Source organism: Camelus dromedarius, chromosome 19 (assembly GCF_036321535.1).
Source record: "Camelus dromedarius isolate mCamDro1 chromosome 19, mCamDro1.pat, whole genome shotgun sequence".
In the NCBI taxonomy this organism is placed as follows: domain Eukaryota; kingdom Metazoa; phylum Chordata; class Mammalia; order Artiodactyla; family Camelidae; genus Camelus; species Camelus dromedarius.
This window is the reverse complement of record NC_087454.1, coordinates 34,130,958-34,149,654: the sequence shown is the minus strand read 5'-3', so window position 1 is coordinate 34,149,654 and position 18,697 is coordinate 34,130,958. Positions and strand designations below refer to the sequence as shown.

Genomic DNA, 18,697 nt, shown 5'->3' with positions numbered 1-18,697 from the left:
TCTAACTCAGGGATGTCACAGTCCATGTTGGCAAACACAGATGCAAACCCACCAGCACTGAGGCACTGTGGCAGGAGTGTAAGCCCACAGGAGGGGAGCTGGGGCCTCTTCGTGCTGGGGAATGGTGGCTGAGGCCATTCCTGTTTGGATCCACACCATGACCGCTAAAACCTCCATAGACATCCGGACAAGAGACATACGTGGAGAAGATAGAAGATGGATTACAACTGATGGAAGAGGCGTGGGCATGCCTTAGATCCAGGATGGACAAATAACTTACAGTCTTTTTTTTTTTTTCCTTTTAAATCATCCTAGAGCCAATGCCCCGAAACTTTCTTATGATTTAACCATAACGGACAGCAGGAACAAGACCACCACTGTCAGTTATGTGCACGACACACTGTCTAACCCTAATGGCTGGATGGCCCTGCTCCTGGATCAAGAGACCTACTCACTGCGATTTGAGAGCCCTTGGACCAACAACAGCTCTCTGCAGGTAACCCCCAGCACCCAGTCGCTGGCAGGCTCCATTCCCCAGGGGTTCCCATCTGTCCTTCTGTGACATAATAGTTTGCAGGTATTAGTATCTTCTGGTGCTGATCAAGAAAACTATAGCAGAATTTTGACCAGGTGAGTGTAAACTGAATTTGAGATACGTTTTTTTCTTTTTTTAAACTTGAAATTTTTAGAATCTGTTTAAATTTCACCTTGAACACAGAATGGTCCTGCATGAAATTTTAACTTTATTAATACAATGAAAGACAGCTTCGAAGCATTCTGTGGGATTGTATTCTTCTATTATGGGTTAAGAACCAACTTACCCCAGAGAAATATTTTTTTACAGCCAAGAGATAAATGTCTTCACAAGGCATTTTCACATTGCACACTGCCACCTTGTGGTCAAAGATTAACTTGCACATGAAGGTCTCGCTGGCCTTTGGGTCAAGTCAGATGGTCTGGGGTTGTGGCGGGAAGGTAGGAATAACCATGTGGAAAGTGGGTACATTTTCTGAAAAAAAAAATCCAGTGATTCTCTCAAGCTGTTTTCTTCCTTTTAACACACTTCTTTCTTCCTGTCTCATCACATGCATTCTTCCTAAGGGTCATGAGAACAGGTCTTAGGGAGCGGGAAACAGGTGTGCCACAGTTCTGAGGAATTCAAAGCAGAATCCTCTTGAGTCTCTCAGCAGGGCTCTCAGAAAGTACGCGCCCCTCTCTCCCTTCCATTCTGGGAAGATGAAGGCAGTAGAATGGTGCCTCTGGCGGTGGGCACCTGGGTTTCTATCCCACATCAGCACTCTCCTGCTTTGTGATGTGGGGAAGGTTACTGAACCACTGCCTACCTCAGTGTCCCCATCTGTAAAATGGGGCAGTACTCATGACAACCCCCAGGGTCTTCTAAGGATCGAATGCCTTGATATGACTCATAGCAGTCAAAATCATTGGCTCAATGTCATATTACTGAATGACTTGATATGACCCGAGCACGTACCAAATGCTCGACAGTGTGAGCTGTTACTGTTCTAAGTGGGCGGCACTGTTGTCATTGCCCCCCTGTGTGAGTTATGGGGAAGACTGGAAAGGCGTTCTCGGCATGGCTCTGTCTCTTCTTGCTGTTTGACAAGTCAGTTCGCTTGTCTGAGCTTCGGCTGTCTCCTCTGTGAATTGAAATTTTTAAATAAAAAGAACTTGGTGACTTTCAGTCCTCACGTGGTAGGATTTCGTAGCTTTCATTATGATTTTGTTATGGAGTCAATTTAAGGAAGCCCATTTACCACCAGGAAAGTCGTTGCTGTGAACTGTCCTATTTCTGTGCTACTCCAACTGAGTTCTTTGTAGCTCTTTTTTTTGGGGGGTGGGGAGGGGGAAGCCTTCCTTACTAAATGAGCCTTTTTGTGTTTTTCTCTCACTTCAAGTACTCAGCAACATTTGACAGCTTTGCTCCCGGAAACTACCTGCTGTTGGTGCACAGAGATATGCGGTCTTATCCTGACATCCTTTTAAAGTGTGGGAGTCGCGTGGGGCGGGCCCTTCCGTCTCTCCCATCACCTGGTCAGGACCAAGGCTGTGACTGGTACTTCGATAGCCAATTGAGACAGCTCACCTATCTGGGTAAGTATAATTGGACACGCATTTTGAGGGCACATAGTCAGAAAACACAATTTACTTTTGAATCCCAAACATTTGTGCTCCAAAGTAATGGGGAACAGAAAAGGACAGCTGTGTGTTATGGTTAAACGGCTGGGCTCTGCAGTCAGACTGCCTGCCTTTAAATCCCAGCTTCGGCACCTCCTGGCTGTGGGGTGCTCAGCCAGTATTCTTTCTAAGCCTCAGCCTCCTCATCTGTAAAATGGGGTCATAAAAGGACCTAGCTAAAGGACAGGAAATTAAGTACAGGAGAACATGTAAAATCCTTTAGCATTGTGTCTTACCTAGAGCAAGGACATCATCGACTTTGTTATGAATATTTTTAATTCACGTTAAGGCAATGTTGTATTTATAGAGAGATCGAGTGCACATGTAAAGACAGGAGGGCTGTTTTCCATCACAGATAAACAACAGTAAAGTGTTCCAGGCGATGGGTAACAGAGAGGCGGGATGAAGGGTGCAGTTAATGTGGAAGGTGAGAGGGGGCTCCTGGAAGGGAATCTGAGGTCAGGAAGGTGAGCTGCACGGAGAGCTACCCGAGGAGCTGGGCGGGGTGGGGTTGGATGGGGTGAGCGATCTCGTCCTGTGTCAGATGCAGCATCAGGGTGAAGGGTCCAGGAGCCTCATGTTATGGGACTGGAAACCCTCCTGTGATTGCAGAGTGAAGGGACCAGAAGGATTTCCTTTCCTTCTTTGGTGCATGTTTCATGGAAGCCTAGCGTTTGGGTCAGGGCCAGACCACGGCGGCCTTGGTCACTCTGAGCGCTGTGGCGTCCACTTACACCGACCTTAGCTCCGTGTGGTCTGCGAGAAGGGGAATCTGGCAAAATGAGTCTCTAGAATGACAGTTTGGGTCAAATTCAGGGCCATGTCTACCATGGCAAGTCTCAGCCTCTTCCACAAGCCAGACTTGGCCCTACGGGTTTAGAGAGCTGGCAGTCATCCTGAGTCCCTTGTCCCTCTCACTGTGTCTCACCATTTGTCAACTGAGTCTGATCTACACTTGAACCTGGGGACTACTACATTTTAATAGCCCCAGAGAGGAGAGGATGGTGCCTCCTGGGTATTTTTAAAGCCTCTGCCAAATGGATTGTTTTATATTTTATTTGCACTGAACTGTACCATTCAAATTTTATTTCTGATTTGATCCACCCATAAATGTCACCTAAAACTCTAAAAAAAAAAATCTCAGGATGGACAAGAGATCCCAGAGACAATTTTACCTCTAGAGTCAAATGCAGCCATTAAGTAAGAGCAAACAGTTGCCATTAACTTTTACTCCGGCTGTTGACTTGATATATATCCGGGAACAAAATTTTCATTTCAAACTGCTCTTGTTTGATTACTTAGCGTGGTTCTGAGGAGCCTGACTTGTCCATTGATCAGATTTTGTTCATGAACTGCAAGCTAATTTGAACAGACATAAGCCAAACATGAGACGAGAACAACTGTGGCATAAAGACAAAAAAAAAAAATCATCACGCAGCTATAGATTTTCTTCCCCTTTGCTAGCTTATTTATTGAATTAATAGCCAGTTGTACTATTATACTGTATTTATAAACACGGTACACACGCACATCTATGTAAGTATGTAGCATATATATTTACATGTGATGTACATCTCTATGAATGTATGTGCGTATCTGTGATGTAGATGACTATTTCAGTATAAACCGTTTTTAGTAGGCAGATGGCCTTTATTCATTAAAGATTCTTTATATCAGAATACCTTCGTATGTCCACTTTGGAATAACATGAGTTGGACCAGGAACAGGAAGTCACAGAGGGTTGATGGAATGTTTAGTAAGGGTGGAGACCCTGGTTCCTTGGAGAGGATGCCCAGTGCTCCAAGCAGTGGCTTTTGCGGCCATCTGTACATCCTCTGTCCTCTGAATGATGGAGTAGGTGGGTGGCGAAGCCAGATCTGTTCCCATTCCTGGGGTGGCCCAGGGAGGACTTGAGGACGTAGGAGGAACTGAGGCTCACGCTGGCCCTCCATGCTGGTGTCCATGCAGCTATATTGGGTGGTGTGACTGGGATGTCCTCCGTGTGGAGCTGACACCATCGCTAGGCAGTTGACCATCAGGCTACCATGTTTTCCGTAGGCCAGTGCTGTAATGGCGGTGAGGGAGTGGTAGCTGACACCTCAAAAAGCCTCCAGGCAATAGAGTTCCGGTTACCTAATGATTAGTTTGTTACTTCCACTTAATTGTTTGTTTTTGGACCTTGTGACTTTATAGGTCTGTGATTGGGATAATTTGCATAAAATACATTTACTCCAAGAAGAGAAGTCAAGACCTCAGTCTATGTGGACATATTCCTGGGATTAAAAAAAAAAACAAAACCCAAAAATCATGGGGAGAGTTGTGTACACTGAAGTTTCATTTTACCGTAGGGAAACTGCTTGACCTCTTCCAGGTCCACTGAGTTTCCTGACAGGCTTTGCGGGGTGGGCGTGGGGGGCCCGGCTCCTTTCCCCAGCTGCCCTTTCCTTCCGAGTCCTGCTCCAGTGACAGTTGGCTGTGCTTCTCTCATTCTTTGACCACTTCTAAGTGGCCTGTCTTCTGTATTGTTTGTTTGCAACCCTACCACATCCCCCCACCCCCGGAGAGGAAGTTTGCAAAAAATCACAATTATCTTCGTTTCTTCTGTTTGGCTGCTTGGTGTGTGATTTAAGGTGCCGGACCAGTCTTCGACCCAGCCGAGAAGGGCAAAGACCGGAACCCAGGCATTCCGGCTCCTGGGTGTTCAGCCCTCCACTAGAGTGTGCTGCCCGCTCAGGAATCATGGACCACTGACTGAAAAGGGTGGCGGGGGGGGAGCGTGCCAGGCAGGGTTGTGGGAGAAAACTTCTTACCGATCCCCAGTGACAAAGAAAAACTCCTGCACATATAACATGTTTTCTCTTCTTCACCAAGGCAAGTTTTGTCTTTGTTCAGCCGGTGTCTTACAGAATGCAGGTTCTTTGGAAGGCTCCTGGCCAGAGCTTCCGGCCTCAGGTTTTGATCAGTGGCTGGCTGGCTATTTAACTTGGGGCATGAGATGATAAATGCTCCACCAACGAGGTTAAGAGTACTTACCTCTTGGAATTGTGGCACAAAACACCCAGACATCTTCCAGGGCGATTAGCATGCCGTGTTGTTTGACCGCACATTTTCTCAGTAAGTTATTTCTCTAGAATGTTGCTCTTACCCCAGAAGATTAACAAGCTCGTGTGCCTCGAACTCAGTGTATCTGTGGTAACTTGTCTGATAGAGTCTCATTCTATCTTCCTTGACTAGATTTTGTCAGATAACAGATTCCTGTTAACATGACATCTATGATATATTGGTCCCTGGATTGAATCTTAATACCACACAATGTAAGCAGTTGTTACCCACAGAATAAGATAACTTTGCTCATTTAAGAAGCTCTCTTAAGGAGACTGGTTCAGGGTGCCTTTCTAAAGCCCCTGAGACTTCTGCCCAAAGAGCTACTTACAGAATAGACCACAAGTGAAGTACTTGTGTGCTGTGGTTTGTGTTAGCCTCCCGGAGGGGCGGTGTTTGATGTGATAAACTGTTATGAATGGCAGTGGAGAACTGTAAGGGCTGAGCCGGGCTTGCCGGTGGGTCTGACGGTGGAACACGTGTTCCTTTATAGTTGCAAAGTCAGAGTCAGACCCGGCGAGCCCACTTCCCCGTTTCTATGGTCGGCTTCCCCGACAGCTCCTGCCCCTGCCTTCCGCAGCCAGTTTCCCATTGCCTCTGTCCCCGCTGGTTTTCTTTCTTTCTTTCTTTTTTTCTTCCCAGGGATGTTTCAGTTCATGGTGAACTATTTTTATTTTTTAGTTACATTAACGCTATGAAATAATTAGTCAGCTAATTAATCTGGTTTACAAGCTTTGTCGGATTCTTCAGCTGTCAGTCAGGCCCAGGCCCCAGGCCTGCATCTCAGCTCTCTGGCCCATGTGATTCCCGTTGCCATGGCTACTGGCTACATCTGCTGACACCCCACTCTCTATTTATTGCTTAATTAAGAATTTCACGCTCAGCCCTTATCTGCCGCTAAGAACAAGCGCACACTGTTAAGAAATTCCGAATTTAGGCCCAGGCACAAGGAGAGCCTTTCTTGCGGGCTTGGCTGCATGGAGCCTCTCTAACGATCTTCTCGGCATCCCAGCCGCCACCCTTCAATCAAAAATCATTAAATGGGGCAGAGATAATGAGCGTGTAGCGTATCAAAAGCAGGATGTTTGCTTGGTCCAAAGGAGGGAGAGCGGCTCGGGCCCCATGCTCTGCTCCACTTCAAAGGGAGATGAGACCCCCTTGTCACCGGGGCCTGATAAAGCCTCATTTGTTCTGGGCTTGACTTATGCAGAAGGTCTGGTATGTCGGCGTCCCATCTCACAGACGTGGGATCCCCGTCCCACCCCCCCTACTTCTTGCCCTCACCTCCACCGGCCCCCTCCCCGGCCCTCCGCACGCTCGTGTGTCAGAACTTAGGCAGCTGGGGCCCCCAGAGCATCAGGCGGAGCATGTAATCACTGACTCTGCGCTGACAATGGCCACTTGTAGGGGGGTGGCTGGGAGGAGGTCCTCATCACAATAGGGACACGATTATTGCAGCTGCCAGGGAGGGCGAGGCGTCTTCCTGTAGGAATATAATGGGACTTGCCCCAAACAGGAGGACGAGGCTGGGGGTGGCAGTGGGTGGAGAGGGGTGGAGAAAACAATCTTGAGTTGATTATTCCCATTCTGCCTCCTGGAAGCCCGATGAGGCACCAGTGGGGTCCCAGCAGCTGCTCGTCCACAGCCCTCGTCTAATAATTGTACATTCTGTCCGGGGTCAACTTACTTTTGACCCTGTCCTTTTATATCGGTAAGAGGCTCTTTAGGGCAAACTGCTGGGTTGTGGCAGGGTGCATTAAACACTCACGGCCCCTTCCCCTTGCCTTCTCCCGCCCCGGCCGGCAGCCGGTGATAAATTCATATCAGATGCCGAGCCATTCACAGTTGCCCTCCCGAGTTCACACAGCCCCCACCCGCGTGGCCAGGATGCGGCCCAGCCGGGACATTGTGTGAGGCGGCAGCTGAGAAAGTCCGCCTGCGAGGCTCAGCGGCTCCTGGGTACCACCTTCTTCTCATCGGTCTGAAAAAAGACACGTCTAGCCAGACCAGCCCGCGCTTGTTTCCAAACATCCCCCTCGCCAGGATAAAGGCTGGCTCTTTGGCAAGAAGGGCTGCGCATGGAAAGACAGATGGTCTTCATTGTCTCTGCTTGTTGCCCCCAAAGTACTCAAGTCACATCACACAGAAGGCTCAGGGAAGATGCTTTTAACTTGGGAGAACCTGAGAATAAGGAATGTTTTCGGGAGTTCGCAGCTAGGAGACTGAGGATCCCGCCTGGGTGCTTTTTTCCTCAAAGTGCTGGGACGCTGGGATGGGGCAGGCTGCTGCCTCCACTCTTCTGATCTTCAGCTGGTCCAGAAAACCCCATGCGATTCCTTGAGAAGGAATCTTGTGAGGGTCTAAGGAGGAGACAGGACTCAACTGGCTCCCCTGAGGTCTTGGGGAAGATTTTTATGAGCAGAATCATAATCCTTTGAAACTGTGCAGCCCTCCCCACGCTGAGGCCCTCGAAGGCAATCTATAGCATTCTAGTTAATAAATTAATTTACATTTGTATAGAAAACTCATTCCCCAAAGACCCCCAAGGATTTGTACCAGTAATATAGAGGACTGACTTCAGGGAAGTGCATGGACCTTTGTGGCAAAAATACAGAGAATGGGACAGGAACTGTGGACGCGGGAAGGGATTTTGCCTCTCAATTATAAGCAACTTCTCCAAAAGGAGAAGGAAGGAAGAAAGGGACAAAAGGAAAGAAAGCAGGAAGGAAGGAAGAACTCAGAAATCAGAATCAGATACTTTTTCAAGGGATCACTCAAGACTAAGGAACGAATTCTCACTGATGCTGGTGGCTGACCTGAATCCAGGCAGGTAGTAAGCGGTGTAACCAGTTTCCAAACGTGGCCTTTCTGACGCTGGTTCGGTGCTTTTTCTAGCGTACTAGTGTTTTGTTTTGTTTTGTTTTAATCCAAGCTTACATCCCCACCCTTGTAAACCGATTCTTCCTTCTGTGCGTAGGAAAAAACCTGTTCCTCTAGGTTAACTCTGTGCTGCTTCAACTTGACCTGTTTGAGTGTCACCTTCACAGTTTGTCACATTCTTATGCCTCCTGTACTATTACCTACCTGATTTTTTTTTTTTTTTTTTTGTAAATCAATTCTCACACTGCCTTACTTTTAAAACCTATCTTGGGGGGGTGGATATAACTCAGGGGTAGAGTGTGTACATGAGGTCTTCAGTTCAATCCGTAGTACCTCCACTAAAAATCAATCAATCAATCTAATTACCCCCCCGGAAAAAAAACCAAACAAGCCAAAAACGAACAAACAAAAAATCCCAAAATAAATAAAACATAGCTCTTGTTAAGCAATAATATTCATAAAATCATGGGTTTAATGACCCACTTGCTTCCTCTAAAATACATTAGCATTCATAACTATTAAAATAAAACTTTTAAAGCACTAAAATCGTCACCTTGCATTTTATGCTTTGGGAATATAATGTGGTCTCCAAGTTTTTTGCTATAATTGATGAAAAGTAAGAATTGTGAATATAAGGATCTGTTTTTTATTTTTTTTTATCTGAGTCTGTCTCCTCACTGGCTAAGAACACCTGCCTCTGAGAACAAACCACATTTTGGAGTGTACAGTACGGAAAAGCGCTCCCAGGCCCCCCCACCCCGGGAGCTCTGGTTCTGCCGATCTCTGCAGGGCCCAGGAGCCACACATGCCCTCCGCAAGCGTGGCAAACATTGCTCTGAGTCGGAAGAGCAGCTGTTACTGTTCTTGGCGTTAATTAAGAAGGTTTAATCGAGCTAACTCTCAGGCCTGGTTAATGCAGGTCTATCTGTTGGCATCTCGATCAAGTCCTTTTACTCTTACGCTTAAGAAAACTACACCCTTTCGTGGATGAATGTTACTGGGAATAATAGGGAACTCACAGGTGTTCGCAGGATTTTCATGTCGTATTTCTGTGAAGGTCTTGAAAAGACCCTGGGTTACTTGGGCCGAGGTGACTCGGTGGCTGTCTCCGTGAGGCCGGGATCCGACGGGAGTGCGGTCCTGTGGACCCAGCTTTAGCTGCCCTGGGACCAGTTGACAAGAAAGCCTTCCTTGTGGCTGAGGGAAAGAGGCTAATTTCTGGGGACCGAGGTTAAGTTCACTGAACAGGGAAGGGGGAACAGCAGGAGTGCGCAGGTGTGTGTGGGGTGGAGCCGGGAGAAGAGGCAGAGGTGGAGGGCCAGGCAGGCAGAGGTGAAAATGTAGGGGGGACCCAGCCAGCAGTGGCCCATGACGATGGTGCTGGAGTCTGGGTCCGGGGCGGACAGAGACGGAGAGTGGGCCCGAGTCGGGGTGAAACTGGATGAAATTCGCAGACGCGGAAGTAGTCGTGTGTGGTGGTCTCTCTGTGTGGAGTCCGCGGCCTACTCACATTAGACAAAGCGGGCTGAGCGAGAGGTCCTGGTACATGTGTAAACCTCAGTGGCCAAGTGAGCGTGGGGCCAGGATGAGGAAGGAAACAGGAGAGGAGTCTGTTGCTAGATGCCAGCTGTTTCTTTCTTTATAGATAGACAGGTACTTTCTCCCTCCAAAATTCCAAGCAAAAATGGTACCTGCTCTGGGAGAGAATCAATTAATTTTTCTCTCCCCTAGGGCCCTGGCGAGGACAAAATTTGCCAGCACAATACATAACTCTAGCAGGCGCTAGGGTCAGATCTAGATGGGTAACTCCTTTTCCTCTAAATGAGAGCCATTTTCTTAACGTTTCTCTCTTCCCTAGATGTCTGTGTTTATACCAAGCTTAGATCATATAGCACTCGTCAGAATAATTTGGCCATAATTGACCCAAAGACTTCTTTTCTTTTTAAGGACCGACCAGATATTCTGACAATCTGGGAAGGATCAACGGCAGTGAGCCTCCACCGATAAACAAAGGAGATTAACCATTCTCGTATTACAGACACAAAATCAGCAGTCAGAAGCGCTGAGAAAACATATGTACAATATCACAGCTTGTGCTAGGCTCTTAAGCTCTTCCCCAGTCGATACCTTTATTCTCAAATGATTTTTATCCTTCTTTGTATTTATCCAAATTGGAAACAACACCGCATTTACACTGCCTTTTATAGAGTCAGAGCACTTAGCAGACTTCAGCGGGTCTGGTTAAGTTGCTTACAGCTCCGAATTCTAGGGCTCGCCGTGATTAGGTGCGGCCGTAAAAAGAGCAAAAGCATACTTCCTGGGTTCTGTCAACTGGCTCCAAGAATAATGAGCGTGTTGTCATAACCGTATTGATGATGACTAACGTGTATTGTTCCTTTGAGCCAAGCGCTAGGCGGAGCACGTTACCTGGCTTACCCTATGACGTAGGCAGTACAGTTAGTCCCATTTTAAGAAGAAATGAGTGAGGTTCAGAACTCATCAGGCGCCCACATTTAGGAACTGGAAGACCCAGGACTCAAATCCAGGCTGTTGTGGGTGGGGGGACTTCACCCCCAACTCCCTGTGGCCTCTCACAGCCTGGAAATGGTATGTGGGGGGAAACAGCCCTCTGAGGCGTGCTCGCGTGCTCAGAACCAACCTGCAGGGGGCGTGTGCGGGCGCGGTGGTGTAGGACGCCAGACTTTCCTGATTCTTCCCACTTTCAGTAACTTTGCTCCGTTTTCTCTGACACTGAAACTGCTTCTCTTAGATTGAATGGTATTCACACACTTGCTTTAATAAAGTAACAGTAGCTTTTCAGTGCATGCTTTAGTTTCATCGTCTGCTTTGGGGAAGAGGTGGCTCTGGAGGTGGGCGTCATTTGTGCACGTGTCGAGGATGAACAGTCAGCATCCACTCAGATCGGAAGCCACCGGTCCAGAGGTGCAGGCAGGACAGCCTTGGTTCCCCAGGAACAGGGCCTCGGGAAGGGCTCTAGTGGACGTAGGGAAGTGGGACAGCCTGGAATGGGGGTCAGGTTTGTCCAGAGTTGGCCCGTTCAGTCCCCAGGGAAATCACTGCTGCACAGGAGTCTACCCGGCCATCCTAACTGCGGTGCCTGGTGCTGGGTGTCCTTTCCACCCAGGGGATTCTGCGTACATTGATTATATTCCCTGTACTTCAAACTTCCTCCTCTATCTAGTGGGAAAAATGGTGTTGCTATTCTCCACCCCCACCACCCTAACTATTTCTCTCCTAGGTATAAATTGTAGTTATTTTGGGTTGAATCAGTCATAGTGAAGTGGCCAGAGTGGCTTTGGAAGACTCTTAATGGGTGACTTTTTTTTTTAATTTCTTTATCTCAATAGCCACGTCTTAAGGCAGACGGCACAGATGTACTGAAATCTACAGATGCTTGGAAAGTACTCACGAGGATGATTTTTATAACATCCTTAAATGAACGGACCTCCCTTTCCAAATGATTCCTGGAATTTTTACCCCTAATTTACCTTTCTTCAAGTTTGATCCTATCACGATATTTAATTCCTTTCTCTTATACAAGGGTGTTCTATTGTTACAGACTTTTGCATGTCCTCTTGCCATGTTCTCTTTCTCTTTATTTTATTTAAAAAAATTTTATGTAATCTTTTTGAAAAATTTTTTTGGTGGGGAGGGTAATTGGGTTTATTTATTTATTTTTAGAGGAGGTACTGGGGGTTGAACCCAGGACCTTGTGCATGCTGAGCATGTGCTCTACCACTGAGCTACACCCTCCCCCTCACATTCTTTTTTGCTTTTCTCTCTGATTGAGCTTTTTTGTTGTTGTTGTTTTACCATTAAGTCCCGGCACCCAGAGTAGAGCACTATAAACTTAGGATTTCTAGATTGGTCTGTGAAAATTAAGTATCTACATTCCCAACAATGTCTAGTGTCTTAAGGTCCATGAGAGAAGTCCCTCCCTCAAAGATGTAGAGACAAAGCTAAAGACTGAGGGAATCCTCAATTCACTGCAGTTGATGCTCAATTGTATTTATTAAATCAAGAGTGAGCTTGCGATAATTATCACAGTGTGGTTTTAGAAGTGCTTTTCAACTTTAGAAAAATGCCTGGATCAAGTATGAGCAGAAGTGAGTGAGTTAGACATCAGAGGAAAAAAAGAAATGAGATTTGGGGCTGGTGGCTTTATTATTCATTATTATTATTATTATCATTTCAGTTAGAAAAGTGGGTGAGATATGCAACAGTATAAAGAAACAATTTAAATGAAGCTTTGGACATCGTGATCAAGTAGAACACATAACGAACACATTGGCCATTGTGCCTGGTCTCAAAATGTGTAAGAAGAAAGCCACAGACTTTTTATAATGGGAAAAATTTTATTTTTTAATTGAAGTATAGTTGATTTACAGTATGATATTAGCGCCAGGTGTACAGCCTCGTGATTCCATACTTTTGCAGATTATGCTCCATTGTAGGTTATTACAGGAAAATGTTAAAGGAGAAGAGAGATCAAAAGAAGGACCAGTGAGGTCTCATCAGGGGTGTCTGGGGGTTATTTTCTTTGTGATGCTCTGGAGCTTATGCTTTGTAATTAGAAAGAATGATCCTTGGTCTGTCTGCCCCATCCTGTGATGGAGGAGACGGTTTAGGGCTGCAGGGAAAGGCACATGGAGAGCATGGGGCTGACCGAAGCCTCAAGGCTGCAGCAGCCTCGGGTCCTTCGGTAGTGGGAGGTGCTGGCTTCCTTGACATCTGAGAAGGTGGAAAGGTAATTAACCAATAAGAGACAAGGTGTTACTGAAAAGTGGGGTTCGCGCACCTGATTACTAATTAATCAGGCGTGAGAGCACCTTGTAGATGCACTCACTATTTAATTATAGCAGCCTCTCTTGGCAAAGGAGCATATGTTCCCAGCTTAATCTACTGGTTTATACTGACATCAAATTGTCATTATCAGAAAGAATCAGGCCTTTTGATTATTTCCACTAATTTATTGAACACTTAAAATTAATGAACCCCAGGCCTTTTAAATGTGCTCAGTTGGTTTGGAAGATGGGAGGAGGGGGGTGGGGTGGAGAAAAGCCTTCATTAAAAGGACAATTTGTTTGGGGAAAGGTAAAGCAAATACATTTCATGGGTGATCTGAACTCTATTGGTGAAAAATGCATGCATTCTGAAAGTGGAGCCTTCAAACCAATAGAGAGGAAATGGGATGTGAGGGGTGCTCTGCTGACCATCATTGGCCTCCACAGAACATATGGTTAAAGGATTCCCCCCCCCCAATTATTTATGTGCCAATTCTCTAGGAAACCTCACTGCAATTAAGTTTAATCAAATAAAAGCAATCACAACCAAATGCTGGAAATCAATTGTTCAGCTAACTAACAAGGACTTCCTTTTTTTTTATTTTGAAAATTTTCTTAGGTTGGGGAGGATTTAGCATAAAGCCATCTTTCTTCCATTGGCATATCTTTTGTATTAAGGGAATCTTTGTATCACATCCAAGTGGTGGCTTTTTGTTTTCAGTTTCAGGTGAAGGCCAAGTTCAAGTGAGTCTCCAGGTGAGGGAAGGTGTGTCTCCAACTATTTCAGGTGAGTATTAACCCACCAAATAGACTGCCTGGCACAGCAGAATGTCCTCCCAGAGGTTTATAAATTCTTCCCATCACATTGTTTGTAGGGCAGGGATCAGCCCGAACGCTTTTATGTCTGACAACAATTTATTGTGTGACCCCTACAGCTAAAATAGATGTCTGCATGTCAGAGAAAGATATAAGAATGGTGCACTTCAGAACATTGGAAAGGAAGAATTACGACATGTAAATAAGCACATTTCATAAATTACGGACCATATGTGCACACAGGAGTCCAGATCTGTAGATGAGTCACTAGACCCCCACCAAATGGAAAGAAAAAATTCAGGGTATCTCAGAACTTTAATTGTTCCCAGTAATTTCAGGAAATCAGGGTAAACAAATCGTCCCCAAAGTCAGATGGTTCTGTGAAACCTTTCTAACTCATAAAAGCTAAACTCTCAAAGACTAAATGACTCAGAAGCACCTTCTAATGTATTTCATTGTTTGTTTTTGTTTATCCTGAGTCCGTTTAACTATACATTTGCAGCAGGGATAAATCTTTTCAAAGGCTGAGTTTTCCTTTGATTTCCAGTGGCATTTTTGTGTATGTGTTATGTCAGAGAAGAGCCCAGGCTAATCAGAAAATGATCTAATTCCTCCGTTTAAATTAATAAGTAAATGAAGTTGCAGGTATTGGACTAAAACGCTAAGCTAGAAATACGGACAATGACTACTCCACGCTTATGGGACTAAGAAACACGTGATTCTTTGTTTTTATGTCTGTTTCTGAGCTGCCATAGCATTGGCTCTTTAGGTCCTTGGTTCTTCATCACTTTTTTTCCTTTAGGTGCCTCAGAAGGCTTTGTTTGTTGGCTGCCTCTCACGGGAGATGTGGGTGGGAGCTGTAATGGTGGACACGATGGAATGGTCTTTGACTTCATGGGGGCCTTATGGTCACCAAGGAATGTCAATCAAGTGACTAATCAAGGAATAAGTTTCTTTTAAAATAACTGTTACCAAGGAAAAGTGTCTTACAATTCTCTCCTCTCTGGTTGTCCCAAGAAGAGATTCGATCGATTGATTGGGTCAGTCCCCATTTTGTAGGGGACCTACATGTTCGGGGAGCTCTTGTGCCAGGCCCCCTCGGAGGACACCAGACCACCTATGGGTGGCCGCTCCTGGGCCAAGCAGCTTAAGTCTGCATGACATGCCACTCAGCACTTAGTGTGACTATTTCTGTCTTCGGGACTCTTTGGAAGGACACTGTGGGTGGCCAGTATCCAGGGCTTTTCAGCAGGGGTCAGTTTAACTGGGAGATGATTCACTTGGCCTGTCGCTTACAACATGCTGAATGAATGGAAAGCTGATGCTTCATAGAGTTGTAGAGTTTTAATAAGGGAAGGAACCTCACAGGCTCTCCTATCCAGTTGCCCCATTTTACAAATGAGAGCACGGAAGCCTAAAGTTTAGTCACAACAGTAGTGAGTGGTTGAGCCTGGATAAGAACTCGTTTCCAGCTCAGTCCAGTGTTCTTTCTGCTATACCTTGTAAACCCCAAAGTGTTCAGATTACTTTTGGCATATATTAATTTATGAGTTAGATTAAAATCAACTATATATAGTCAGTTTTCCTAGCCTACATAGGTTGGGATAGAAAACTATCCTGAGACACAGGACACAGGGAGTTACAGAACTAGTCCATTACCATTCATTATATTCAAATACTTATTATTAATATAGTTCAAAGACGTTGCTTGATTTCCATGGTGTGGGGTCTGTGTGCTAATGTCAAAATTTAAATGTGGGTGCATGTTCTGTTTAATGGAGAGCTCTATGGAAAATAGAACAATGTTTTCAATATCAAAGAGTCTTTGACAAACTAAGAATGGAATAAATAATGGAGTTTCATCAGTACATTTACCCACTCAGAGATCCAGTGAGTATGTAATGCAGGAAAAACATTCCGGGTTAAGGTGTTCTGCTGCGGAGCCTGTCAGCTCACTCAGTTCACTGAGGGCTTAGTCCTTGTACGAGATCGTGCTCATCCTTGTGGGGATGTTGTGGACGGGAAACTCCAGAGGCAGCAGGAACTAGGATACGTGTGGGCCAGTGCTGGGAGAGGCAGAGGAGGTGGTGCTGGTGAAGGTTGTCATCAAGGTGCTGAGTGGACTTGGGCTAAGGATTTATGCTAATTTGGGTCAAGATGGTACCCAGGTTTGTGAGGATCCCAATGCAAGTCTTTTATTCTCCTCCAGCACTGTGGCTTCCCTGGCTTCCTCTCAGTGTCCACGATGCTTTTTAAAAGATGGGAGAGAGGAGGCGGGTGAAGCGACCCACAATATGGAGAGATAAAAATATTTCCGCAGAGTCTTTACCTCAACCGTGTTGTCTTTTCAGTGGGGGCTCATTGCAAATGATGCCAATAGTCGTATCAGAATATTCAGATGATCAGATAATCTCTTCTTAAATATGCCATTCCTTTCGCCACAGATCTAAGTTTCTTTCTTTTCCTCTAGTCTCTGAATCTAGTCAGTCTTTCTCCTGTTTAAAGTCACCCTACCCCTTCCAGCAGCTTCTGAACTTTATCAGTGAATGACTCTTTATCTTGTGAAGTTAACCTCTCCGTCTTTCCTGTGTTCAGTGCCTCTCAATTAAAAAAAAATCAAAGCAAAGCACAATTCGTGGATACTGTATCCTTCTCTAGTTGACATCGCTCCTGCAAACTTCCCAGAAGACCAGCCTCCTTCTGATGAGGAGCCATAAAAAGCTGGGGTAGCTGAAGGATTAATGAGGAGAAAGCACTATTTGGCTCATGTACCTAGTTGAAGACCCTCTCAAATTGTGGTGGTTGTTGATTTGACAAATTTGAGAGGAAAGTAGGGGTGAGGGCTCATCGCGAAGGCTGGTCCTGACCAAGACTCCAGTTTCAAAAGAAGTCTAATTTATCTAAAAGTCGGGAAGACAGATCAAAGTCTGAGGGTTTCAAATCTTAAAGTTGTCCATTCCTCAATGAGCTTTTATTTTTTAATTTTTAAAAATTATTTCTTAAATTGAAGTAGAGTTGATTTACAATGTTGTGTTAGTTTCTGGAGTACAGCAAAGTGATTCAGTTATACATATATAATTATATTCCTTTTCCTATTCTTTTTCATTATAGGCTGTTGCAAGGTATCAAATATAGTTCCTTGTGCTGTGCGGTAGGATCCAATGTCTTGCCTTCCTCACTTCCAGTGTGTTCCTCGATCCACTGTAATCCACAGTGGCTTCCACCTCCACCACTCCACTGGGACCCTCTTCTCTTGATCATCCATGCCCTGGTTGTCACATTCAATAGTCACTTCTTGTTCCCTCTTTTATTGGAACTTTGCTATTAATGACATAATGCTATTAACATTCTCCATTTCTTCATCGTCCAAGTCATTTCCCTCTTCTGGTTCTCCCTGTATGTCTCTGATGGCTTCTTTAACTCTTTAAGTTTCTTTTCCTCCCCACTTTCTATGTTAAAAACAGTTGTCTAGAAGCCTGATGTTAACTGTATGGGCATCTAATAACTCTGCAGGAGACTGAAACATAGCCTTCTCTTCTTATTTTAAGGCAGAGTGGTATAGAATGATCAAATTCGTTCATTATTATATCCCTTAGAATAGCTACCTTAAGGTTTAGTTTGTCCAATTAAAAACCATTTCAACCCTCTGTAAACAAGAGTGTAGATGATGACAAAGGTGAAGAATGTTTGCTTCCAAATCTGTGATAGAAAAATTGAAGTAATTAAGGTTTTTTTTTTTGAGGCTTGGAGTAGGATTTTAAGGAACCTGGTCATTGCTTGTTTGAAAAATCACTGGATATAAGGACATCTCTCTATGGCCTTGGGGATGTTGGTTAGTGGCCATTTCAACAAATGCCCCCACCCTAACCCTACCTGGGGTGTAGTATTGCAAAGGAGGCAAAGTTGGAAGGAAACTTAGGCCCCATATTATTGGTGTGTATAAATATTCCTAAAGCCTCTTTCTGAGTGAGGCTTGTTCCCAGACACTGCCTGGTTTCCACGGCATGTGGTGTATTTTGTGCTAATTTAATTGCCTTGGATTTCTACCTGACCGCAATCCATATACTTTTACATTTCCCCAGGGCCCTAATTAGACCGTGACCACTGGGGATTTGGGTTCAGGTAGACAAAATAGTTGGGTGTTCCCCATGGTTCTGACCTCAGGCATTTTCTCTTTCCACACTGCAGTCCCCTGGAGCCATCACAACCATGCTCAGATTTTCAGTTACGACCTCTGGACCAATGATGCCCAAATCCGTCTCTCTGACTCAGAGCTCTCTCCCATCCTTCAGAGTCACAGCCATCCCCTGCTTGCCATATATCTCCTCAGAGACACCCCAAACTCTTTGTGGCCCAAACTGAGTTCATCGCTGTCTGTCTTCATGGCATCCCCACCTGACACCACTGCTGGAAACCCAGCAGCTACCGTTGGCTCCTCCATCTTTGTCACCCTTCCCACTCTGAACTCTGGTTATTCCTCCAGCCTGACCACCTGCCTCCTTCCAGCTCTGGGACTCAGCAACACCAAACTGCTTGTAGTTCCTCCACGTGCTCTCTCATTTCTTGTCACTGCGTGTGCTCATCCCTCTGGGGTGCAGACTCTCACCACATCCCCTCACCGCCACCTCCCCCTTTAGGCTGGTAGGTCCTAAGCCTTCACAATGCAGCTCAGATGCTTCTTCTGCAGGAAGCCTTCCCTGGCAATGTCTCACTGCCTCCCTTGGTCAGGAACCATTAAAGAGAACTCCCTTCAGTGCTCTATTCCCCCAATATTTACTTCCGTACTTACACAACGCTGTTACCCCCTTGGGGGCAAGCACGACATTTTATGCCTTTTTGTATCACTATTCTTAGGACACTTCTGATAGAGAAGGCACCCATTATCCATGCTGGTGAAA

The 18,697-nt window shown here is 45.5% G+C and overlaps 1 protein-coding gene across 9 annotated transcripts in view; it reads left to right on the top strand.

Annotated features, from left to right (window-relative positions):
• Window positions 1–18,697, top strand: part of PKHD1 (PKHD1 ciliary IPT domain containing fibrocystin/polyductin) — a 368,588-nt gene that overhangs the window by 191,237 nt on the left and 158,654 nt on the right. For all 9 annotated transcript variants that reach the window (XM_064476570.1, XM_031434550.2, XM_064476573.1 and 6 more), the window contains 3 exons: window positions 316–496; window positions 1,917–2,112; window positions 13,705–13,770. In XM_064476570.1, the coding sequence (XP_064332640.1) occupies window positions 316–496; window positions 1,917–2,112; window positions 13,705–13,770 (443 nt within the window). The remainder of the gene's footprint in view (window positions 1–315; window positions 497–1,916; window positions 2,113–13,704; window positions 13,771–18,697) is intronic.